We start from the raw sequence: 27,807 nt of genomic DNA, 5'->3' as shown, positions 1-27,807 counted from the left end.
CCTGCGCTTTAAAAAAATCTAATGACAAAAAGTCAAGACAACAAATATTTTTATGTTGCTTTAACTTATGTGGAGCACAAAACCAGGCAACCAAGTGTCAATTTTCAGAAACGTTTCCATTGGGGTATTATTTGTAATGACAGGATAATAATAGTCTGACATACAGCTATTTGAAAATCTTGAATCTGAGGGTTAAAAATAAATACATCTGAATGTCCTCTAAATATTGAGGAAAATCTCCTTTAAAGATGTTCAAGTTACTTAGCAGGGCAGTACTAATCAGAAATCTGAGTTTTGATATGCTTATAGTAGGAAATGTACAAAACGTCTTCTCGAAACACAATCTTTACATAATATTTAAATGAGTTCTGGCACAAAAGACCAATTTGACCCATTTTTGTGCAACTGAAGACTTAATTTAACTTAAGTTTAGGGTTAAATTTAAAACCCTTTTCATTTCCTTATGTCCCATACTGACCCATAAAATATTCACAATGGTACGCTGTAAAAATGTAATGACAAAAAGTTTGATTGATGTAAGTTAAGATGACTAGAAAAGTTCATTTGATTCAACTCAAAAAATGTAAGACTGCAGTACGGGAGTAAATCCCGGGGTGGACGGGGGTGACATGTCCCCTCCCATCCGATAAAATAAATCAGTTACTGGAAATGAGTTATTAAAACAATTATGATTAGAAATGTGCTAAAATCTTCTCTCCGTTAAACAGAAATTGGGGAAAAAAGTAAACGAGGAAGCTGATAATTCAGGGGGGCTAATAATTCTGACTTCAACTGTACTTATAGTAGGAAAAGTACTAAATGTCTTTACAAAACACAATTTTTACATTATATTTAAATGATTTCTGGCATAAAAAGAAAAAAAAAAACAATTTGACCCATTTCTGGCTGTTCTCACAAAAATACCTGTGCAACTTAAGACTTATTTAACTTAAGTTCAGGGTCAAATTTAAAACACCCTTAATTTCTTTATGTCCCATACTGACTTATAAAATATTTACTATGGTGCGCTGTAAAAATGAAAAGACAAAAAGTCAAGACAACAGATATTTTTATGTTGCTTTAGCTTAATTGGATAAGCTTAACAGGTTTCAGCTAATTTCTTTAAGTTATACAAAGATTAACTTTATATTTTTAGTCAGTTTGATTGATGAAAGTTGAGATGACTAGAAGAGTTCATTTGATTCAACTCAAAAATGTAAAGCAGTACAATTGTTTTTACAGTGTGGAGCACAAAACCAGACAACCCAGTGTCAATTTTCAGAAACATTTCCATTGGTGTATTATTTGTAATGACAGGACAATAATTGTCTGAGATACAACTATTTGAAAATCTGAAATCTGAGAGTTAAAAAGAAATAAACATTGAGGACAATATTCTTTAAAGTTGTTCAAGTTACATCCTTAGCAGCGCATTTTACAAATCAGAAATTGAGTTTTAATATACTAATGGTAGGAAATGTACAAAATGTCTTCACGAAACAATCTTTACATAATATTTAAATGATTTCTGGCATAAAAAAAACCCAATTTGACCAATTGTTGGCTGTTCCCACAAAAATACATGTGCAAGTGAAGACTGGTAAAGTTTTTGGGGTTTGGGGTCATATACAATTGAAGCCAAAATGATTCGCTCCTGTAATTTCTTTTCTTCTTCAAATATTTCCCAAATGACATTTAACAGAGCGAATAATTTTTCACAGTATTTCCTATAATATTATTTCTTCTGGAGAAAGTCTTATTTGTTTTATTTTGACTAGAATAAAATCACTTTTTAATTTTTTAAAACCCATTTTAATATCAATATTTTAAGCCCCCTTAAGCTATATTTTATTGTTTGCCTACACAACAAACCATCATTATACAACTAGCCTAATTACGCTAACTTACCTTTTTAACCTAGTTAATGTCACTTTAAGCTGAACACTAGTATCTTGAAAATATCTAGTAAAATATTATGTACTGTCATCATGGCACAAAGTTTTTTAGTCTGTGTTGCTAATCTGTGCTGTATTGTGCTGTGCAGCTGTCGCTATGAGCGGTTGCTGTCAGGACCACACACAGCACATGTGCACACAAGCCTGTGAGAAATGAATGAACAGGCTGAGACTTGCTTCAGAGCCAGCAGAGATTGTGAAATTGGGCACTGTCTAGTAACACAATGCCCCATCTTGCCATTTGCAACACGTTATTTGAATGCGAGCATTAGCTTAACTATAGACTGTATCTGAAAAAGTCTTGTGTGCTACTAGTAAAGTAATATATTGAAATATTATCGCAATTTAAAATATTAATCAGTTCTTTTGTTTTTATGACAGCTTTTCTCAAAACATACCATTTAAGTCAGAATTATTAGCCCCCTATTGAATTTCTTTTCTTCTAAAAATATTTTCCAAATGATGTTTAACAGAGCAAGGAATTTTCACAGTATGTTTGATAATATTTTTTATTCTGGAGAAAGTCTTATTTGTTTTATTTCGGCTAGAACAAAAGCAGGTTTTAATTATCTTAAATATATTTTAGGCTCAAAATTATTAGTCCCTTTATGCTATTTATTTTTGATAGTCTACAAAACAAACCATCATTATACAATAACTTGTATAATAACCCTAAATTACCAGCGACCTTCTTGCTGTGAGGTGAATGTGCTACCCACTGCGCCACCGCATCACCTTATATAAGCACACACACACACAATACACACAATACACACAATATTTATTAAGCATACATGCATTATGCAAATACAAACTTTTATTTTGGATGCAATTAATTTGATGAATTATTTGACAGCCATAAAAAATGCTGATTGATACTGAATAAAACTGATTGATATTTTCTGATTAATATTTATGTTCAGTATGTGTTAAGTATGTTTGAGGTTAACATTTAAATGTTTATATAAGAGCTTTACATAACCTAGAAAACAATCAGTTTTGAATTCTTAATATAGTTTAATATCAGAAAAATATTTCAAAAATTCAATTCATTCATCTCACAGTCCATTAGAATTGGTTTTTGAATAAATACCGTTTTTTGATGAACACAAAGATTAAAAGTATACAATTTAGAGAGAGAGCGAGGGGAAATGATGATTAACAAACTAGTAACAGTTCCACCATCCAACTCCAATCCTGACTTTTTCTTCACAGTTTGCTAACAAGATGTTAACTTACAATCGCAAGTGAAAGACTTGAAATTGCAATGATATATAAACAAACAATTTGCTGAAGATACAAGAAGTCTACTATAAAATACTTCCAAGTGCAATAAATAAATCAGAATTAAGAGATTTAAAAGCTGCAATTCCCTTTTTTAATCCTGTTGAAAATTAAGCTTATTTTATTAAATAGTAAAACAAACTGACATGATATAGTGCTAACATTATTACTATTCAAAAGTAATGCTAACAGTATAAAATACTCAACTTAGAGTCATTTTTGCATTCTTAATCAATAATAATAATCAATAATAATAATCTTCATTTCTTTAAAAAAAAAAAAAAAGAGCACAGGCTTTTAAACATGGGTGCAATCAGCAAGAATTTGAGCTAGCCTAACTAAACTCCTCAGAGTTTGATATGAGGAGCTTAAACTGAGGTGTTATTTCAGACTGTGGGGGTGGGTTTGAATTTTAATTGACATCCCACAAGAATTAAAGTGTGTGTGTGTGCGTAGGGGAGGTCATTAAGTAATAAAGATTTAGTCCTTATTTTAAACCTGCAATGAAAATCAACAGCACAGAGTAAGTGTTTTATTATTGTGATTGGCTGAATAGCATGACTGTATGCTGACACACATGAAGTGTTTGTGAGTGTGTGTGATTTCATGGACATCTGTTTCTGTGGGTCTCACGAGGAGCTCAGACCAGCTTATGTTCTTAATGTCAACTTCAAAAACTAAACACGAGAGGCTTCATCAAGCGTATTGAGATATAAAGCTTCCATATTAGACTCAATATGAAGAGCACACTGCTGTTCAAAACTCAGAGCTCATTGTTATTGAAAGAAAATAATAATTTGATTAAAAATTACAGTAAAGTCGATTAACCGCAATAAAAAAGCAACAGTTGTTAACGCTGATGATAATAATAAAGAAATGAGCAGTGAATTAAGATCATGCGACACTGGAGAGTGGAGTAATGATGCTAAACATTCAGCTTTACATCACAGTTATAAATTATGTTACTAATTATATCAGAAAAGTAAGCATATTAGTAAGTATAGTAAGTAGTAAATGAAAAAGTTCAAGTATATTAGGCAAGTATATTAAAATCGAAAACACTTATTTTCAAATTAAATTAAATGTAGCACCAATATTAAGCCTGTAAATACAGTATGTTTCAGTTGTTTTATTAAATACATAAGTACATATACATAAGTAGTACATACACACACACACACACACACACACACACACATATATATATATATATATATATATATATATATATATATATATATATATATATATATATATATACATACATACATACATACATATATATATATATACATATACATATATATATATATATATATATATATATATATATATATATATATATACATATATATCTATACATAAATACAGTATGTGTGTACATGTTTTTATGACATATCAGGACACAAATCTGTATAATGACATGGGTATGACACAGGTATTACAAAAAAGAGGTAAAATATGAGGACATTGTTGACGTCCTCATTTATCAAAAAGATTATAAATCACACAGGATGAGTTTTTTCAGAAAGTAAAGCAGTACACTGACTCCTGTAATGGTTAAGTTAAGGGTGAGGGCAATACAATATAGGGTTAAACAGTATAAAATTAATGGAAGCCTAAGTAATGTACCCACTTCATAAAAATGGTAGAATCACTTTGCTAATTAAGGGTTAATTAATAGTGACAATTTAGAAGACATTTTCAGAGGATTACTATTATGAACACACTACTTAATGTTGATTTATTTAAATAAAATGTATTTAAATATATCTTTTACATTTATTTTTATAAAGAACACATTTACTTATCACATATATGCTTACACTGAAACCATTAATGACCCCGTTCAGTTTCTCTTCAAAGAAAACATTTCCATTAAGTAAACATTTGCTCATCATGAGTCTAATTTCCTGAATGCAGAACATTTTATAGCTTTCCTCTACTATATGACCTGATATACAGTCAGCTGTGTGTGTGTGTGTGTGTGTTTGTGTGCACTATGTAGGTGTGTTTTCCCTAACCTGGTTACAGGTGCATGGTAACCCCTTGTGACGTGTACACACACACACACACACACACACACACACACACACATAGAGAGTGACAGATCCACCTGTACCTGCGGTTTGAGAGTGTGATTTATGGGCTGTTAGAGATGCAGCCGGTGAGAACGGTGGATGTGGTGGACTGCTCCTCATTCTTCTGCTTTTCTAAGCACAACAAGGCCGCGGTCCAGATCAAGGAGGACATGAAGTGGATGGTGCAGATGCCCACGATCAGAGCCCATCCGCAGAGGAGGAAGATGTTCACCGTGTCCCTGCTGGAGCTTCGAGATCTGGGACTGCTGGAGGACGAGGTGCCTGCGGTGGTGCGGCGTTTGGTGGAGCATCTACAGAAACAAGGCAAGTCAACTTTATTTCTACAGCGCTTTTATAAAGTTGATTACATCAAAGCAGATTAACGTTAATGTTGAAAAGCGGAAAGAGCGTCATATCTAATGTTTGACCTCATTGCGGTTGAGGAAATTTGATCTGGGAACAGTGATAAAGTATTGAGAGTAACCTGAGGAATCCGTTGGTGAGGTGTTATAATGCATGCAGTGACGGAACGCAGCGCACATCATGTCCTGGTTACTGCTGATTCAGATATTTCTGCCATCAGAGAGACTTTTTGGGATTTGTTGTATGTGATTGGAGGTGCTGCAAAGTCAAACTGTAGCAACATATACAGAAACATTTTGTTCTTTCTCCCTTTAAGTTTTATAATATAAATATGTTATCTGCCTCAAGGTTGGCGTGTTTTGTGTTCAGAGATGCTCTTCTGCAGACCTCGGTTGTAATGAGTGGTTATTTAAGTTACTGTTGCCTTTCTATCAGCTGGAACCAGTCTGGCCATTCTCCTCTGACCTCTGCCATCAAAAAGGCATTTGTGCCCACAGAACTGCCGCTCACTGGATATTTTCTCTTTGTCAGACCATTCTCTGTGAACTCTATGGTTGTGCATGAAAATCCCAGCAAATCAGCAGTTTCTGAAATACTCAGACCAGCGCAACAACCATGCCACGTACAAAATCACTTGAATCACCTTTCTTCCCCATTCTGATGCTTAGTTTTAACTGCAGCAAATCGTCTTAACCATATCAACATGCACAGAATTGGCGTCATGTGATTGGCTGATTAAAATTTGCGTTAACGAGCAGTTGGACAGGTGTACCTAATTAAATGGCCGGTATATGTTTATAAATTACATTTATATTATATATTTATAGATGTATAATATATAGATATATTAGATTGATAACATATGAGTTACACTTAATAATAAAAATAATAATAATAATAATAATAATAATAATAATAATAATAACAACATTTCCTCACATTTATATAATGCTTTTCTGGGCACTCAAAACGCTTTACACCAGTGTACAGTATCCACCTGGATGACGCAACCAGACCACACACCACACACCAAGAGGAGACAATTATGATATGGGGATGGTTAGGAGGCCATGATGGACCGAGGCCAGGGGGCAGATTTGGCCAGGACCCCGGGATTAAACCCCTACTCTTTTTCGAAGGACATCCTGGTATTTTTAACAACCACAGAGAGTCGGGACCTCGGTTTAACGTCTCATTCGAAAGACATTAATTAATTGCAATAATTTTATAATACTTTTTAATTTGAATAATACTTTTTATTTTATAATACTTTCATAATACTTTTTATTTATGAATTATTTTAAAATAATTTTTTATACTTTTTAATATAAATGCAGTGCATTTATAATGCTAGAAATGTTACTATTCTATTTATTTACTATAAAAGTTGTAGACATTTTTAAATAATTATTTTTCCTTTTTAAAATGTAATCAGATTTTCTTTTGTGTTCTTGTTTTATTTTGTGCACTCAGTGCACTGTTTCTTGGCTGTAGTCAATGTGAACTGGCAACCGGTCCACTTTTCGATCTGCTAATTGTACATGTTGGCTAGGAGGATAAAGTCACAGCTTTTACAGTGTTAGTGAACGGCTCAAAGCCTTCAGACAATAAAGAGCAAGCTGTGACTGTTAGCATTAGGTAATTGGCTTCTGGATCGATGTCGGCCATAATAAAAAAAAAAAGCAGAACTTGTTTGGTATGACCAAAAGTTAGCTATGTGCAAAATCTTTTGGAAAAGCGCATTCATTTCTTTGTAAAACTACTAAATTGTTCACCAATCCATAGTCAATTATGAAAATATGTTTGTGGTTTTATATGATGCTATTATATAAAAACACAATTAATAAATATAATATTTTAATAATATAATATATAATAAATATAAATATTTATAAAAAATACTATTAAAATCTACCTTATCTGTTACAAAGTAGTAATTAGTAATACAAATTTCCCAGTTAACAAAACTAGCAAGATTAAAATTTTTAATTTTGACAGACTAATATGCATACTTTAACAAACAACATAAAAAAAGCATCTACACTTTAGAATCCAACTTAATTTATTATTAGACTTCAATTGTACAATTCAAATTTCAGCTATGAATAGAGTTTTAGTGTTAGAATTGTGTCCATACTTTAAATAGTGGTTTTAAACTCATTTTACCAGATACTTTTTACATTTTACATAGAGTTGTACTCATTGACCAAATCAACTTACTTTGCTAAAATGTACTGGACATACTGTTGATTGTCAAATAAATATAAATATTGTTTCTTTTCGCCCAATAAAAAATAACATAACTTTTAAATTTAATTAAAAAGAGCTTTTAGAATCAATAAAATATATAATCCAACGAAACTTACTTAATAAAAACCCTTGACTTATATCTGTAGTTAACATGTAGTATCCAATAGACTCTATGTAAACATTCTGGACCAAAAGCTGCAGTTCAGCTTATTTTTCACTGGGTGGCGCTGTGAGCTTTCAGAACATCCAATCCCTGCTCTTTGAGAAAAACTGGCTGTCACAGTGCTTCGACATTTGAAGTGTTACTTTGATTATACTGTATGTTTTTATTCAATTGATCTAATATTTTGCCATATATATTTACATTAGTTCTATGTTAATGGGACAGATTTTTTTTCTGTTAAACACAAATGAAGATATACTGAAAAATGCTGAAAAAACAAAACAGCTGAAGTCAATGGTATTTTTAGTTTCTTCTATGGACGTAAATGGCAGATTTTTCCAAACATTTTACCAAATATCTTGTTTTGTGTTAGAGCTGTGTTAAGTTTAGAACCACTTGTGTTGAGAGGTGAAAACAAAGCAAATGTTCATCTTTGAGTGAACTGTCCCTTTAAAACTGAGCTCATTACCAGGGCCAGACAGAATCTGCAGACTTTTTTTTAGCCAATCTTACGCAGAATTACTGGACAAAATCTGCAGATTCATGTGGAATGTTTTTAGGAGTACAGCAACTAAAAACTTAAGACAAGAACTAAAGAGAAAATAACGTTTATGTAAGGTTTACAATACAAAGTAGAACCACTTGTTTGATAAACAAAGGAAGTCTCTCATATAATATACACTAAAAGTTAATGTCTATATATACGCGTATGACTTTAACTCTGAAAAGCTATTAGTTACTAGTTAATTAGTTATTAAAGTTATAGTAACTAATAATCTTTTCTGAATTTCATCGTAATGCAATAATGTGTGTAAAGCTGCTTTGAAACAATATTTTTTTGTGAAAAGTGCTGTATACAAATAAACTTGAATTAAATAGACAGAAAATATTACTTTACATTTTACATTTATGCATTTAGCAGATGCTTTACAAACTGTAGTGTACATAAACCATCCAAACATTTGTATATTACTTAAAAACATTACTGTAATAAACATAAACACTGAATAAATATATATATTTGCACACATTAACAGAAGTAAATATATAGTTGAATAATGGGCTCAATTTCCCAGTACTGGGTTGTGGCTGGAAAGGCATCCACTGCATAAAACATATACTGGAATAGTTGGCGGTTCATTCCGCTGTGGTGACCTCTGAAATAGAGACTAAGCCCAAATATAGCAAATGAATGAATGAATGATGGGCTCAAATATCTGTGTGAGCAATGAGCATTACCTGTTAAAACCAACCAGCTGTCAGTTTTAACTAAGCGCTTTGCATCTCTCTTTCTGTCTGTCTGTCAGGTCTTCGTCAGGAGGGTCTGTTCAGAGTGAACGGCAGTGTGCGGACAGTGGAGAGCCTGCGGCAGAGGTTTGATGGTGGAGAAGCAGTGGATCTGGATCAGGAAGTGGACACGTTTGCAGTAGCCAGTTTACTGAAGCAGTTCTTCAGGGATCTTCCTGAAGGCCTTATCCATCAGTCCATCCACAAACCTCTCATTCAGCTCTACCAGGGTAAGTCCCCTTCAGCTTATTACAATTTTCAATCATTTTCCTTTGGCTTAGTACCTTATTTATCAGGGATCCCCACAGCGGAATGAATCGATAAACTATTCTGGGATATGTTTTACACAGCAGATGCTCTTCCAGCCGACACACCCATACACACTCATTCACACACATACTTATGCGCTACGGCCAATTTAGTTCATTCAATTCACCTATAGGGCATGTCTTTGGACTGTGAGAGAAACCGGAGCACTCAGAGGAAACCCAGGAAGAAACACGGGCAGAAAATGCAAGCTTCAAACAGAGATGCCAACTGGCCCAGCCGGGAATCAAACCAGTAACCTTTTTGCTATGAGGCAACAGTGCTAACCACTGAGCCACTGTGCCGCCCTTATTACAATGTTTTAAAATACAAAAGCAGACTCTAGAGGGAGCTATAGAGCACCTAAAATATGGGAAGGAGAAGAAAGTTGCAGTTTCTAGGACCCCATATAATACAGTCCACTAAACCCATTTCTCATAGGAAACGTGGCAAGCGTTAAATGTCAAATCACACACTGAAAACCCTAATAAGTTGACTGAACTACATTAATTGAGTAAACTCGTTGCCTCAATTAAATTGAGTCATGGAGTCTCCCAAAACTTGCATATTTAAGTTTATTTAACTTGCCGGTTTTGTAGACTATGCTTAAATTTTTCAGTTCACCAAACTTAGTACCAAGTTTGGTTGGAATTTCACAGTCAAGACTACATTTGAGATAATGACCTATTGTTTTCAAAGAATTAATCATGATTTTGAGCTCACTAGACTTGATTTAACCACGGGGAGTGACACATACAACTGAGGTAAGATCCACAATGCAGGTTTATTCGTCATCAGGCAAGCAATGGTCAATACAGGTACCAACGGGTATGTGAAGGCAGTCCAGAATCGTAATCAGTAACAGGCGAAAGGTCAAAGGCAGGCGGCAGGCAAAGACAAGGATGCTAACAAGGCTAAGGTCGGTACACAGGATAACAAGACTGGGAAACGCGTTGTAGTGCTACTGACAGTAAACAAGACTCGGCAAACTGAATAGGTGAGTGTGTGGCTTAAGTAGTGTGTGCAATCAGCCTCTGACAATCCTCAGGTGGTGCGAGTAATCAAGTCTAGATGAGGAGGCATGTATGAATATGGAGTGCATGTATGAATATGTAGTCCAACAATGGCGGAATTGTAGTCCAAGGCTATGCTGAGTGAGAACCAGCGATCTTATGGAATCCGATCGCTGGTAATCGTGACACTTGAAATCTTACGTTTATGAATTTCATGGTACACAAGTTAAATTACCTCATATTTTGAAGTGATAGGACCAAAATGTTAAATTTTAAGTTATTTTCAGTCAACTTTACTTAATTGTTTAGGTAAAGACAAGTATATTATTTACATTTTTGGTGCGTTAAGTGCACCAAATGGCCAAAATAATAGCGTTGCAGGATGTCTTTGCATTGACTTAACATGTAAATGACCTAACATGCATCGACTTAAGATGTAGCGTCGCAGGATATCTTTGCATTGACTTAACATGTAAATCACTCATGCTTAACGCTTCATCCACACTTCATAAGTTGCTTCATCCGTGTCTGGTAGGATTGCATTAATAATGCATTCCTATAAACGCTTTCAAGATTCTCCTGTTGTGCAGGAACATACTATGATGAACATAACTGAAGATAATTTGGATGAAATTAGAGAGCTCTCTGATCCTCCACAGACAGCAGTAGTCCCGAGATGTTTAAAGTCCAGAAAAGGGAACCAAAAATATTGTCAAAACATTCCATGTGTCTTCAGTGATTTAAGTGCAGTCATACGCAGCTCCAACAAGACTTTGGTGCACCAAAAACGACTTTATTTGCAAATGATGATTTCTCTTCCTGGTCATTTTGACAGGGTGTATGTTTACTACTGGCTGTACCATATGTTGCAACATAAGCCCCTTTCACACAGTGATACCGGTAAATTTCTGGAAAATTTCCGGAACGACTTTACCGGTATATTCAAAAAAGCGATGTTCACACAGGCGAGGACGTTACGGAAATTTTCCGGAAAAGAGCATTCACACATCCATTCCAAAATACCGGTAAATTCTGACATCATTAACCACAAATGAGCTTTAAACGGCTGTGCTTGTGTTTGTAAACATTTTACTAAATTACAAATCTGTGGATGATCAATATTGTGAATATGTGCGTGTGCAGGCACTCACAGGCTGTTTCACAGGCACACGCAAAGCTTGAAGGTAAACAAACAACGGCTTATCATAAGCATCTCATCGATGATTATTTACACAGTTGGCATTAAGAAGAACATATAAACGTGATCTGACTAACTTCTAGCAGCTAAAACCTCAGAAACCCTCACAATCCGCGCGGAGGTAAATGCGTCTGACTGTTGTGATTAGCTAAAGCAGACGTCTCACGTCAGCACGTTCTAGACGTGCACGCGCTTATTACGGGAATCTTCCTTCTGCATTCACACAGCGCAGCATTCCGGCAAATTGCCGGTAATGTTACAACTTCTCTTTCCGGAAAATAGCCAGAACGAATTTACCGGTATTTTCAAAAAGGACCTGTTCACACATACAACCTTTCCGGAAAATTGCTGTATGTGTGAAAGGGGCTATAGGCTCATTCTGAAAACATAGCCCTATTTACATTTCCTGAGATCACAAATCATGTAGCCAGAAGTACATATGGCTGCATTTGGTCTTAAAAACAAATGCTATGGGGCGGTATGGGGCACCCTTACAAGCTGACTGCTTATCTCCATATCGATGGCTTCCCAGCTGTTACCAGTTTGTCCAGTAGCTTGTCATGTACATCAGCAGACGTGAGAAGTAGAGAAGAGTTGACCACGATGATGGGGTTTGAGTCCGGCGAAAAACGGTTCCAGAAAGCAGGTATAACAAAAACAGAAGCCAAAAAAAAAAATAATAATAAAAATTAAATAACAGGGTGAGAATGTGGTAAAATCTGGAAACGTGGTAAAAATCAGGTTAGGGCTTTTCTTTTTCTGGATTGCTTTTTAAAACTGTCGATTGGGTTTAGGGAAGTGGGCTGGGGGTACAATCTGTGCTTTGCACAGAAGAAAGAGGGTTGGTCAGTCAATTGCTCAGTCAGTCAGTCGGTCGGTCAGTCAGTCAGTCAGTCGACAACGGCCTCTTGTGGATTTACGCGAGAACAGCAGGCATGAATGGCACTCGCGAGACTAATTTGAGATCTCAAATAGCATACACAGTGGCCTCTGGTGGATTTGCGAAAAAAAAAAAAAAAAAACATACTGCCGCTCTCCAGAAATGTATATATGGGTACATTTTCAGAATGAGTCTGGGTTGATATTTTGTCATTAGTTAGCATTGCAAAAGTAACTCCAAACATTTTATGAACAAAATTCAAGCTTCACATGGAACTACTGTACTTGTGCGAGAAAATACATAACACTGAAATACAGTTTTTTAGTCTTATATTTTTCATTGTACACCATGTCCACTACAAGCTAGGCTTATTGGATGGACTTTAATATGGTTGGGCGATGTAGACCAATTTGGCATCGTTCAATGTCTAATGTGAAACAATTGCAATGGACAATGGTGATAGACAATGGCATCATCTTGTGAAAACCGAGTTTGGGGGGGGGGGGGGGGGGGGTTATTTTTAGTATGTGTATTTTTTTGTATGAGTGTGTATTTTTTGCAAGCAGGTTTGCGACGGGGCCGGGGCGGAAGATCGGAGATGCCGGCTCAGCATCGTGTTGTCTATTGGCCATCGGCGATGGACAATGACATCGTCTTTCAGCACAACCCTAGATACTAATTCGATTTTTTAAAATACATCATTCAATACATTTAATTTTATTATTATTATTAACATTTAATATTAACATTACAATCTATTTATTTCACAACAGCAAATCAGGTCATTGGTTTAGTAGCTGCTAATCTGTTGATCAACTGAGATGATTTAGGTGAAGGTTATGATATGAGTCAGTGATTGAGCAGAGCTTCTCCTGTTGTCCAGTTTAATGCAGACTACCTCAGAACAAATGTCTTTTCACACTGACTGAAGAGGCTGGATGTTGGCTTCTGAACGGTGTAAAATACTAGATGGAGCATTATTTTACTGGCTCAGATCCAGTGGATCCATTATAATGTGACTTTGCTTTGATTAATGTTATCTTGGTGTTGGCGATGCATCAATAAACACATCAGATCCATAGTAAGACTTCCTAAATAAGAGATCCTTAAGAAATTACACATCCAAATTTGACTTGTGTTTACTTATGTTTAGAAAGATTAGGGTAATCAAAGTATGTATACATGGTAGATTATTAATCAGAGTATTGTCTTGGTCATGTTAACATCAGAATATATGTGGTGTCTCAATTTCCCTCTCTTTGTGGCATGTGTGAGACACTATATATCCTGCACAGATGGTCCATCCCAAATGCCAGAAAATGAGGATTAAAGCAGACACACATTTTTGTATTGGGAGTTTTTTATCCAGATACTGCACAGTCATTTAAAATATTTTCTGACGCAAACAAGTGTGACCATTGCAGACAAGATGGAATTTTAGATTTGATCTGATTCAGGTTGTGTTGATCAAATATCAGATTATTGGCAGTGAAATCTGGCTTAGCTTTCCTTCTCATTCCATTAGAGTCTATGAAGCAGTCAGATTTTACTTTTAAGCATGATGCTGTCTTTTCTCTTCCTGCCACACATACACACACCGTTTTAGCCGTCACCCTTCCCCTAGTTCTTACAGAGTAGTTCTGAGTCAGCTTTATTCACTTCCACATCCACACCACACAAATAATCCCTGTCGCCACTTTTCCTCAGCAGCTGCTATTGTTCTGTGAGCACCAGCCATAGTACAAATTATATTACAAAACAGATATATTATACAACACACATAGTATATCAAATAATGCATTTATTTGTGTGGATATTAATGATTAATAATTACATTATTACTGCAATGTATTTATCGTTATAGACTGACAAATATCAACATGACATAAGGCATTCATAGGTGATAAATAGCCAAAATAAAAATGAATATTTAACAGTTATTTTAAGGCTACGTGCCTTAGTGTCCCACCAGTGCTGATATACAGCCATATTGCAATGCTGCAAGTGTGATAGTGTTTATACAACAGTTCGATGGCATAAGTGTATATAAAAAAGAACGCAGAGAACCCCCCCCCCCCCCTTTTTTTTACAAAGAACTACTTTCTTCTGCCATTCGTTCACATCGGCAGCTGATGTCAGAACAGCAGAAACTGTTGCTAATTCACCATTGTCACTTCAGAGCTAGTATTTGAATGATTCTCTAGTGTAATGTCTAAAGTGATGACACACAGGTGATTTTGCTCACATTTTAAGGTTATAAGGCTGAACAGCATGAAATGTCATCGGTCTACAGAGATTTCCCAATACTTGGGAAACGTGGCGCAGTGGGTTCGCCTCACAGCAAGAAGGTCGCTGGTTCGATCCTCGGCTCAGTTGGCATTTCTGTGTGGAGTTTGCATGTTCTCCCTGCGTTCGCGTGGGTTTCCTTCGGGTGCTCCGGTTTCCCCCACAGTCCAAAGACATGCGGTACAGGTGAATTGGGTAGGCTAAATTAGCCGTAGTGTATGAGTGTGTGTGTGTGTATGTGTGGATGTTTCCCAGAGATGGGTTGCGGCTGTAAGGGCATCTGAATGACAGATATATTGTCAACACAAACTTTTATTTTAGATGTGAATAATCACAATTAATCTTTGCCCAGCATTAATTTACATAAAAACTTACATTTTATTACTACAATGTATCACAGGAACTGGAATATTATATTATTGTAATAATTTTATCTTTGGTTTCTCCTTAGCTCTTTTTTGAACATTTCTTTTATATTTTCAATACTATTAAGACCTTTAACTCTATAAAACGCTTTTATTTTGTATTTGTCAGAGTCCAGCGAGGCTGATTTCTGCCATGACCTGCGTGAGCTCCTCCGCCAACTACCAGATCTCCACTACAGTCTCCTGCAGTACTTGTGCTACTTCCTGTCGCAGGTGGAGCAAGAACACGAACACAACCGTATGACCGCCAGCAACCTGGCCACAGTGTTTGGACCAAACGTCTTTCAGTAAGTCAAGCAATTCAACAAACTAACAAACAACACAATCTGATATTCAGTGTCAGTTCTTTATAAAAAAACATTGAAGACAGCAGCAGCATGCTAAGTAGCATCTAAGGACTTATTATGTGGTCTCTGTTGCCATCTTGTGGCAGGACGCCTTTGCTCTGCTCAGTATGACAGGCTGATGGCTGCTGACGTGGTGAATCTCAGAAATGATAAACATTTAACTATCCTTATAAATAAATTAGCAGTAGCATGCTAGTCGATATCTACTACATAACTACATAAACATATTCACTAAGTTTTCAGAAAGTCCTGGCTTCAGTTTAGAAGTTGTAACCTTTTTTCCTTATCTCTGTCTGACTACTGTTTGAATATTTATGACTTTATTCCATCACTACTAGTCATTTTTTACAATTAAGATGTGTAAGGTTAGCTTGTTTTGTTGTTTCTAGAGTATCAGAATAGCATTTAAAGGCTGATTCAAACAATACTCACAAACGCCAACAAATAGTATTGCTTTTGTCAATAAAAATTATTATTTAAATTGTCATTAACGCATGTTTTTCATTTCATGAAAACGAGACAAGACACAACATAAATGTTGGTCAGGTGATGATGACTAGTGTTAAATTTATAATGCAAGATTGTTGAAGAAATAACAAAAGAGATGAAATGTGGTCTACAAAATGCTAAAATGTTGACAAATAAGATGAAATGACATGTAAATGACATGCATTATTAGTGGAGTTTGCCTTTAGGCAAATCCACTATTGTTATTTTCTATAATTTGTATTATTCATAATTTCAGCACGTAACTTCTCCCACAGTTTATGTCCCAGACCCTTAAAAGTGGGGTCAAATCATGCGGATTTATCAGGAATGATGTGCTATGTCTTAAATAAGGGGTCCGGGGTTTTTGGCCCTGTAACCCCCCCACCCCACCCCCATCCCAAAATCCTACTGACTTAACATTGAGCTCAACTTTAACACATTATAGCGGCAAGTGTGAATTTCATAGAAATATGGGATTTAAGACATGTGGAGAGGTGAGCACACCCCAAACAGAGGTAAAAGTTGTACCCCTGGGGTGGTAGGGCATCCCAAAATTTTACATAGCCTTAACATTTCCCACTGAAATCCATTCATCCCACTATCTCCCATTATAACTGTCACGCATCAATAAAAAGTTAAATAGCAGTGCCATACAGAAATGGGGGTGGGATCATTTGATTCATGCAACCAATCAGCTTGGCAATATGATAATGAAGCTCTCAAGCCACGCCCCAGATCATTTAAATACCCCTAATAACTGATTCCATAGACTGCCATTATAATTGGCATAGATGCATGTTTAAACAGCAATGTCATTCAGACATGGGGGTTGGTTCATTTGACTCATGCAACCAATCAGCATCTCAATATGATAATGAAGTTCTCAAGCCACGCCCCCACATTGATTCCATAGACTGCCATTATAATAGGCCTAGATGTATTTATTTGCATAGCAGTGTCATAGAGACATGGGGGTGGGCTCATTTGATTCAGGCAACTAATCAGAGTCCAAAATTTAAACATGGAATGGAATTAATCATGGAATCTTTCACTGCATTTCCAAATTTTTTTCCTCTGGAGAAAGTCTTAGAGAAAGTTTATTTCGGCTAGAATAAAGGCAGTTTTATTATTATTAGGGGCAATATTATTAGTCCCCTTATTCAATTGCTTTTCAATAATCAGAACAAAACAAACCATTATTATGCATTGAGTTCCATAATTACCCTTACTTGCCTATTTTACCTAGTCTTTAAATGTCACTTTAAGCTGAACTCTAGTATTTTGAAAAATATCTAGTCAAATCTTATTTACTGTCATCATGACAAAGATAAAATCAGTTATTATGAATGAGTTATTAAAACTTTAATGTTTAGAAATGTGTCGAAAAAAAATCTTTTTTCGTTATACAGAAATAAACAGGGGGACTAACAATTCAGAAGGGCTAATAATTCTGACTTCAACTGTATAGAGCTGAAACTTCACACACAAATTCTGCAAACACCAGTTTGCCATCTTAAAAAAAAAAGAAAAGATATTTAATGTGCCCTCTTAACATTACATTAAAGTTCATGGCAGTGCATTTATTTCTGTAGCACAGATTGACTCGTCTAAATAATTAGAAGTGTCTGTGCATGCATTGCCAAGCTACAGTATGTGTGTCATGCGTCATTAGCTGCATGTTGCAGTATATATTCTGGGTGTCGTTTTCTCGGTGCTGCTGGTCATTGACTGAATTGTGGATTGATCTGCACGTGTGTGTGTCAGAAACATTTCACACGACCCTTGACCAAGCACACAACACCACAGCACAGTTTCACTGATCAATGACTTTGTTTTCCACTGTTTAACCTGCTTACTTGCTGTCAATCAAACCTTACATAATATAATATAATATAATATAATATAATATAATATAATATAATATAATATAATATAATATAATATAATATTATATTATATTATATAATATATGATATGATATGATATGATATATGATATGATATATGATATGATATGATATAATATTATTATAATACAATATAATAAAATAAACAAACATCTTGTTTTGGTATATTTTGATTATATTTATGATAGATTATTAGATTATATTTTTACAATTATTTTTATTACACAGTAAAATATATATATTTTCTCTAAATATTTCGTTGGATATTATTCTAGATTTATTTCATTCTAGATTTTTTTAAATTCTAAAATTGTTTTGTTAGATTTAGTCTTGATTTGTTTTATTTTATGCCATGTAATTTGACTGTATTCTTATAATTTTTGTGTTTTGAGTTAGTTTTGTTTGTTTGTAACATTATGCATTACCAAAAAAAAACATTACCTCATTATAATTAACCATATAGAACAAATACACCTATTTTGGCATCATAAAAAAAACAACATGCATAAATCTTGCATATTTATGCCATAGTTGTGATATATTGTGCCCATTATCTTAAACCACAGCATGCTTTTTTTTCTTAAAGGTGCTGTATGTATGTTTTTGACTCTTCTTTTTGACTCTTCTATGACTTTGCAGATATATAAGAAAGTGCTAAGTGTACATTCTTGTTTATCTGAAAAACAATGCTGAAGTCAGATGTTCTGCTTTGAAAAAGTGTTGCATGCCAGAACGTCGGTCATTGTTTTGGTCATTTAACCCGCCCAATGCCAGTTTAGCCAATTATATTTTAGCACCCCGGGTTGCCTTGGTGGAAAACAGTGTAATTCATTCAGTCAGGAAAGCTCTCAAAGTATGTGTCCGTGACCAAAATCCGATCTCGGGTGGACAGTAGCAGACTCCCAAATGAGATGCCGATTTAGAGTTCCAAATGAGGTTATTAATTACCAAATCATATAAACATTAGGTGAGCAGGTTACACTGTAATCCTGTGTCCCAACAACATGATACGTAACGAGATTTGCGGTGACAAGCAATTTGGCTGTTCGCACCAGACGAAACATGACAGAAGTTTATATACAGCCATTCGAAGCACAGAATAGTGCACTCACTGCACTCCAACAAAAAAAAGGTTTATAATCTAAAGTCAAACATATTAAACTTCTTTAACATTATTAAATGTGGATGCTGAATCACTGATGTGTTGGCTTGCACAGAGAGTCACAGCTCTAAAGGTTAATTTCAAATGGTTTATTTTATTTTCAGGACCTGAGGTGAACCATCTGCTGCTGCTTTCAGTATTATGGCAATAAATGTCATGTGAAATGGCATTCAAACTCACATTATTAGCATTTAACAATGAATAAAGCACATGAGATGCACATGAGGTGATCATTGTCAGTTTTCTGTTGTTCAGCTTCAAGAAATAGAAGCCGTTTCTAAAATAAAAATTTCAGGTGTTGGTTAGGACAAAAACTCCTTTTAATATGTAAAATATTCCTTCTATCGCGCGTTGCTGCTTTAGAACACGATTTAAAGCAAGCCCCAAATCAGCCTTTAGGCTTGACAGTCAGACACACTCCTGTTTGTGTCACCAAACTGGCAACCTGTGCTTGCGTGTGGTTTGAACAAGGAGTGCAATACCTAATTCAACCACTGGGTATCAAACTTACATACTGCACCTTTAATAATGACATTAATAGTTAACATTTGGAATGATAGGACAATGTCATATTATTGTGACATAAGTATACATGATCATTCATGGCATAGATTGATTTAAGAATACTTATGTCAAAATTGTGACCAGTTTTTTCGTCTAACTTTTATTTTTTCAGTCAGAATTGGTTTACCAAAGCATGATTTTTTATTATTTGTCAGAAACATTTGCATATAATATTGTGACATGATTATAAATTGTCATAAATGGATGTAAGAATTCCAAAGTCATCATTTTGACATGTTTATCTCATAATAATTATTATTTTTTTGTTAAAATTGATGTACCAAAGCATCAGTTTCTCATTTGCCAGACACATATAGCCTATAATATTGTGACAATCATTAAAAAATGTCATAATTTTGCATCTGTCTTATAATTTCATTTTTTTTTTTCAGGCAGAGTCGCTGTACCAAAGCATGATTATTTTTCCTTTTTTTTTCCTTATTTTTCCTTAATCTTCTAGAAGATTTGAGCTGCCATTATACGAGTAATAAAGCAAGTTTTAAGCAGGTTTAGTTTGGTTCTCGCTCTCCTGGACTCCAACAGAGGGGGCCAAAGTCCATCAGGAATGTCAGCGAACACAAATATCACACATACTTTCTGCGCTCATAAATTACTCGGTTGTTATTTTCAGGCCCCCGAAACACTTAGGCTGATTATTCACAACTGAACGGCTCTGAGAAAAAACAGGCCAAGATAATTCCAGATACCATCTGCCCTACAACGCAAACAGACATAAAACACACATAACCAAATGCGCATTCAAGATTCATGTCGACACCTTTTCATATTTTCAGCGTCTTGAGGATGCTGGATATTACATAATGTGATACGAAGAAATCATTGCGGATGAATAGAGCAAAAAGAACATTAATATCATATTTCAACAGGTCATTTAAATTTAGTTCATTTGGTGTTAAATTTTTTACAAAAAGTTTTAAGGTCAAAATTATTAGCCCTTTTAGGCTATATATTTTTTCGATAACCTAAACAACAAACCAACGTTATACACCAACTTGCCTAATTACTCTAACCTGTCTAGTTAACCTAATTAACCTAATTAAGCCTTTAAATGTCAGTTTAAGCTGTATAGAAGTGTCTTGAAAAATATCTAGTCAAATATTATTTACTCTCATTTCGTTACTGAAATTGGGGAAAAAAATAAACAGGCGGGCTAATAATTTCGACTTAAACTGCAAATTTTCTTTAATTAAATGTATTGTTCGTTTACTAACATCAACAACCTTGTAAAGTGTTCAGTTTTCTAAAATGTGATGTTTACATATGTAAATAAGGTACTATTAATAAAATATGCGCTCATTTGGATACACTTTTATCCCAAATACCTGAATACTGAATGATTTCAGGTTCAAAATGACTGCTTAATGAAACTGTAATATGAAAACAAATTAATTACAGTCAAATGTTTTTGCAGGGAGGATTTTGTTCATCACTTCATAATAATAATAATAATAATAATAAGGTAGAATAAAATGTTTGTGTATGTCAGATTTGTGGATCAATACAAACGAATAAAAAAGGATTAAAAAAAATTTTTTTTTTCTTCATTTTTTCGAAAAATGACAGAAGTTTAAATACAAGCATTCAGAAAAACATAACAGTGCACTCACTGCACTCCAACAAAATGGTAAGGATTACAATCTAAGTCATACATATTAAACCTCTTCAACATTATCAAACGTACATTATTAAACGTACAAACGTACATACATTGCACAGAGAGTCACAGCTCTAAAGTTCAATTTCAAATGGTTTATTTTATTTTCAGGACCTGAGGTAAACTATCTGCTGCTGCTGTTTTCAGTAATATGGCAATAAATGTCATGTAAAATGGAAATTAAACTCACATTATTAGCATTTGACACTGAATTAAGCACATAAGATAAACCTGTAAAGTGTTACGTTTTTTTTAAATGTGATGTTTAAATATGTAAATAAGGTACTATAAATAAAATATGCGCTCGTTTGCATACACTTCTAGCACAAATATCTGAGCAGTGGTTGATGTCAGGTTCAAAATGAATGCTTCATTTATTTTTATATATGTATAATTACAGTCAAATGTTTTTACATGGAGGATTTTGGAAATCTCTGTTAATCACTTCATAATAAAAATTAAAAAGTAAAATAAAATGTTTGTTTGTCAGATTTATGGCTCAATACAAACTAATTTTTGAGAAAAGGTTTATTTTATTTTATTTTTTGCAGGAAATGTGCACAATATGCATTTTAATTTAAGTTTATAGACAGAAACTGATAATGTGCAACTAAAAAAAGTTCATTTTGAGATTTTCATAGTGTTTTTTCCCGATTTAATCTGCATTCCTTTTAATCTGCAGTATCTTTGCTTGAGAAATGCAAACGGATTCATTAATTTTTCCGTGATGTGTCATTACCGTGATACTCTATTCGCCGGTATGACTTGTAAGGTAGCAAGTAGCCAGCCGATGCAATTTGAACGCAAGCACTATTAATAAATCAGGAGGTCAGTTTCAGGGAATCCCTGTCACTACAGCATGTGTGTTTGACACCTTGACGTGTGTGTGTAACTTCAGCTTAGTGTGAATTGGAAGTGTTCACATATTTCTTAAGTCTCCCTGTACAACATGTTCCTTTTATTGGGGAAAATGAAACTACAAATACAGCTGTCAGCTTCAGCACCTACTGACCCCATACGGTAGCAGAGTTTACTGTATGTTTATGACTCTCTATCGTCAGGCAGTATCTCACTGTGGGCCCACACACACTTAGGGAACAATAACATTTTTCATTTTACTCCTTTTTTTTTTTTTTTTCACTCTTTTGTTTTATTATTGAATTGCTTCACTTGTTTTAATTTAAATGTAATTTTTGTTTTATTTTAATACTTATATTACTCTTGTTTTTTAAAATTTTATTTTATTCTTGATTTATTTTTTATACATGTTTTGTATTTTTCTTATTGTATTTTTATAATAATTTATTTTTAATGTTTTTATTTTCATTTTTTTCGTTTTACTTTTAATTCTTGATTCATTTTTTATTCTTGACATTTAAACTGTTAAAAATGTCATTCTTAATTTATTCTTGCTTTCATTTAAATGTTATACTTGTTTTATTTTAAAGTGTATATTTTTATTACTCTTGACTTTTTATTTATTTTAATAATAGTTTATTTTTTCAAAAATGTTATTGTATTTTTAATTATTAATTTACTTATGTTTTTTTATTTTCATCTTTTTTCATTTTGCTTAAAATTTTTGGCTAATTTTTTTATTCTTGACATTTAAACATTTTAAATCTTATTAAGAATTTATTTTTGCTTTTATTTAAATTTTATTATTAATTTATTTTAAATTAAATATTTATGTTACTTCTGAGTTTTCATTTTATTTTTGGTTGATATTTTTCTACAATAATTTTTAAGTACATTTTTGATCATTAAAATAATAATTTTTTTATGTTATCTTTTTACCATTTTTTATTCTAGATTTATTTTATTCTTGACATTTAAACGTTTTAAATGTCATTCTTAATTTATTTTCGTTTTCATTTAAATTTTGTTTTAAATTTAATATTTTCTTGATTTTTCAAAACTCATTTTATTCTTGATAAATGTTTTCTAAAATCTTAATTTGATTGCATTTTTAATAAAGAAGTGTTACAAACAGATCTTAAATAAAACCAGGTGTTGTTTTATGTCTTTATGACTTAATGTGATAGAAGTTAATTACACATTTACTGTAGGTCTTACAGCACGTGTGTCTGTGTTTTTTTTATTTCCTGCAGCGTGTCATCTGGTTTTGATGGTATACGGGAACAGAATATCTGTAATAACATTATGGCGAAGCTGATTCAGAACTACAGCGCCGTCTTTGAGTCTCAGCTGGAAGAAAAACAGACTGAAGAGGAGTCTTCAAACATCATCATGGTCAAAGTGAGTCCTTATGTTTCACGTTTACACAAAAGTCAATATTTGCTGAGCACTTTTGGAACAACATCATTATTTTATGTATGAGAGTGTGTATGGATGTTTCCCAGTACTGGGTCACAGCCCTGTGTAAAACATATGCTGCAATAGTTGGAGGTTCATTCCACTGTGGTAACCCCTGATAGATAAAGGAACTGAGCCAAAGGAAAATGAATGAATGAGTACTGTACATGAATACCCAAGAAGTTGTACACCTTTTGACCGGTAGTCTACATAGTCAGTGTCTCTCCTTGACCTTGCGTTGTGTCTGTTTGCATCGGCAGGCCAAAACGTCATCAAGCTATCTCTCTCATGATGCAACCATCAACAGCATTTTCTTTTTTTCAGTTTCGTCATGTAAAGCCAAGCTTCTTCTGAAAGGCATGCGGTCATGTGCGCTAATGCTTTTACTGCTGCGGTCAGAGAGTACAGGTGACCTCATGTCAGTCCATCATTGTTTTTTCTGATGTTCCCAGGAGGCCAAAACAAACACCGAAAGCACAGAGGCGTCACTTTACACTCCGGTTCCACAGACGCAAACTCCACGTGTCAAGAAGATGAAGGTACGGGTGGGTGATCGCATGTGTGTTTGCAGACCTGTATAGGCGATACGGTATACAGACAGCGTGCGGGTGTGTTTCCACAGTCATATGCACTTCAGAAACAGCGGCCGTCCAATAACACTGAGGTGAAAGCCACAATCACAAGACTCAGCTTTCAGGTTAATCCAAATGATGCAGATCTTGAGTCAAACGAAGGCTTTTCTTAAGGCCAGTAATGCAGTCATTAGGATTAGCTTTACTTAGAGTGCGCAGCAAATCAAAATATACAATGTTTAGTTTGCTAATGCACATTGTTAGTCTTAGGGCGAACAATTGATCTAATCTGCTTTAAAATAAAGCTGTTTGTTTTGGTAATCGAATTAAAATCTATCCATCTGAACATCAGTTTGACCAGCCGGATCTCACCAGAAAACGTAACTATTTTACGTTTTGTCGAGGCTAATCCGTAAAGTTTAGTCATACATAAATGTTTGATTTTTAAAAGGAGGTGTGGCACCAAACTCCACCCCTAAACCTGACTGTTATTGGGGGATGAACAAATTGTACTAAATTGTACGAATTAGCTACTAAAACAAAAAGTTACGTATTGCCATGAGATGTTGGTTTGATGGAGTGGGCGAGATATATTAAGTCACACCCTCCAGCCATTAGTTCACTGCTAGTGAAAGATGAGAGGAGGAGCACAAAAATAAACCCCACCCCCATTCAAATATTGTTTCAGTTAGAAATACGTCATCATAATGTAAAAAAAAAAGTCTGTTTGTAATGGATTTGTTTAAGTGTATAATATCTGAAAACACATATTCCATCTGAAAATGCACATTCATCGAATTAAAAACAACAACATCCGAATGCAAAAACTGTGCATACAAATGTGTCAAAAGTCGTATGAGACATGATAATGACGCACTTTAATACTTAATGTTTCATAACATTTCAAGTTTTGAATTTAAACATTTGAAGTCATCCTAAAATAACAAAAAAATTATTATTAATTAATAAATAATCAAATATTGCATTATAAAGGGTGTCATCAGAAATCTTATCAAAAAAGCCTTTATTAGTAGGGTTCCTGCTCATTTAGATTTTGGAATCTGTGCGTGAATTCCGCAGATTTTCCACAGATTTTCGCAGATTTTTAGCCCATCATTGATTCTGTTTATTTACTTGAGTAAATGTGTGTAAATCTATATTTATTTAGTTAAGTAGTAATATTCTTGACTAATATGAAAATGTTCATCTGAGATATGTACAATGCAGTTTGTACAATAATATTTTCTGTCTTTTAGTAGTTATGTTATATGAGAGACTTGCTTTGTTTACTTAATAATGTGAATCTAACTGGATTTGCATTTTAAACATTAAATAAGAGTTAAAAAGATGCTATTTTTTATTTCACATATTAAGGTTTTAGTTATGATACTCTCAAAATAATTCGGCAGAAATCCGCAGACTTTTGATTTTTAGATTTTTGAGTTAATTAGTAGGACTGGTGTACCTAATAAAGTGGCCAGTGAGTGTATACCTGTACAGTGTCAGGTTTTTCCAATATTGTGCAGAGCTATAGTTTCAGCTAGACTGGGAATAGAGCTATTTCTCTAATGCACAATATGTGGAAAACAATGTTTTTTATACAATACTACATCTACAAAACAAAAGCCCTTTAAAATAGCACCATGTTATCCTGATATTACTTGTAATTTCACATTCTACACAATGTTATGTATATTGTCAATAAAAACACTTATCAAAATTTTTTTAAAAATAAATAGCACCATGTTGCCTCTTTAACAGCGCATTAAGACGATCACCACAGAAGGGGCTGGGCAGTAAAGTTAGGGGCTCATCCGGGATACGAAATCTCTTGAAATTCCCATCATGCTGACTTTGGATCAGATTCTTGTGACCTTAATTCCTGTTAAAGGCCTGGCTAGTGATGTATTTGTCTTTCCGATGGGTATTAAAGTTACACCCCTGAGGGTAACACAAAAGGTGTTTTTGTGGACTACAGGATGTGTTTGCTTATGCGCCGAGGAGCAACACTGAGTGAAAGATGAAGAATAGACCTACAGTAGCCCGTGCCAAGTACATATCTTGATAAACACTAAGTCAATAAATACATAAAGTCATCTGCGTATTTGCTCTCTTGATAAATTGCACAAACGTGCACACTGTAATCAGGTTTTCCCATATTCACAGCGTTTCCTTTTATTAATGCGCATTTGTGCAAGACGCATGAAAGAATGAGGGCTCTGTTTTGTGTGAATTGAATTCTCCCTTCTAATTGAATGATGTCAGCTGCATATGACGGTGGTCATGCATACGTGCTCAAAGTCATGTGTATGTGTCTGCTGGAGACACACTAGATGGGCTGGGTCTCATGTTTGTGTATGTTCTCTCTATGAAACAGCACGCACCGTGACGCGCTTAAATGTCTGGCGTGACGTTTTAATAACAATAATATTGTTTCTGTAGATTAAAAACGTGTGTATAGGTGCAGTTTTTCTCTGCTTTAGTTTTTCCATGTACGTTAATATTCACAAGTCTCTGGTGCAAAATAAACAGTAAAACAGCAAGATTTTGACATGTTGTACATGAACACATTTTAAAAATGTACAGTGGGGGAAAGGAGTATTGAACAAGTAATGTTTTTTTCCTGGGAATAATACTTCTAAGGGAGCTGTTGACATGGAATTGAACCAGATTTAGGTAAAAAGTCAAACAATACAAACATAAAAATAAAACAAAACAAATCTGAAAAAGTGTCATTTAGTTCTGTGGGTTCCGTCTTTCAAATCTGATCTTTCTTTTGTATTCTCTATTGGATTCAAGTCAGGTGATCGGCTGGGCCATTCTACAGCTTGATTTTCTTTCTCTGAAAGCATTTGAGAGTTGCCTTGGCTGTGTTTTGGATCACTGTCTTTCTGACATGTCCACCCTGGCTTCATCTTCATCATCCTGCTAATGTAGATGTTGAACTGAAGCAGCGAATATCCATTTACACTGATGAAGGACAGAGGGTTGCTGATGAAGTACTGAGAGATTTCAGCTGCTGTCTGGGCTTTCACTGCCTTTCTACACCTTCCTTTTTTCATGTGTTTAATACTTTTCTCTGCGTGATTTCATTTTTTTACGCATAATTTTATTTGTAAACTAATTAGTTTTGTTCTCTTTGCATATATGGCTTTCTTTGGTTGTTACCAATATTTTGTGAGAAGTCAACAGTACCTTTATAAATATGTTTTCTGAGAAAAATGGTGATGTGATCAATACTTTATTTCCCCCACTATATGTATTTGATGCTAAAGTTGAACTTTC

At 34.3% G+C, this 27,807-nt stretch overlaps 2 protein-coding genes across 17 annotated transcripts in view; one reads left to right on the top strand and one right to left on the bottom strand.

The window, feature by feature from the left end:
- otx2a (orthodenticle homeobox 2a) overlaps nt 1–27,807 on the bottom strand; it is a 238,850-nt gene that overhangs the window by 141,054 nt on the left and 69,989 nt on the right. Inside the window, exon 2 of the mRNA XM_087235153.1 lies at nt 5,362–5,631. The gene's annotated coding sequence lies outside the window, so the exon portion shown is untranslated. The remainder of the gene's footprint in view (nt 1–5,361; nt 5,632–27,807) is intronic.
- fam13a (family with sequence similarity 13 member A) overlaps nt 1–27,807 on the top strand; it is a 96,748-nt gene that overhangs the window by 576 nt on the left and 68,365 nt on the right. For 8 of the 16 annotated variants that reach the window (XM_087237756.1, XM_087237751.1, XM_087237753.1 and 5 more), the window contains exons 2-6: nt 5,458–5,644; nt 9,404–9,613; nt 15,601–15,778; nt 23,746–23,893; nt 24,403–24,489. In XM_087237756.1, the coding sequence (XP_087093882.1) occupies nt 5,458–5,644; nt 9,404–9,613; nt 15,601–15,778; nt 23,746–23,893; nt 24,403–24,489 (810 nt within the window). Of the gene's footprint in view, nt 1–4,666; nt 5,645–9,403; nt 9,614–15,600; nt 15,779–23,745; nt 23,894–24,402; nt 24,490–27,807 lie in introns of those variants that run through there. The other 8 variants (XM_087237755.1, XM_087237748.1, XM_087237750.1 and 5 more) reach the window with 2 other exon arrangements.

This window comes from Danio rerio, chromosome 1 (assembly GCF_052040795.2).
Source record: "Danio rerio strain M-AB ecotype USA chromosome 1, GRCz13ab, whole genome shotgun sequence".
Lineage (NCBI taxonomy): Eukaryota > Metazoa > Chordata > Actinopteri > Cypriniformes > Danionidae > Danio > Danio rerio.
Note: the sequence above shows the minus strand (reverse complement) of the source record. Positions and strands in the feature narration are given on the sequence as shown.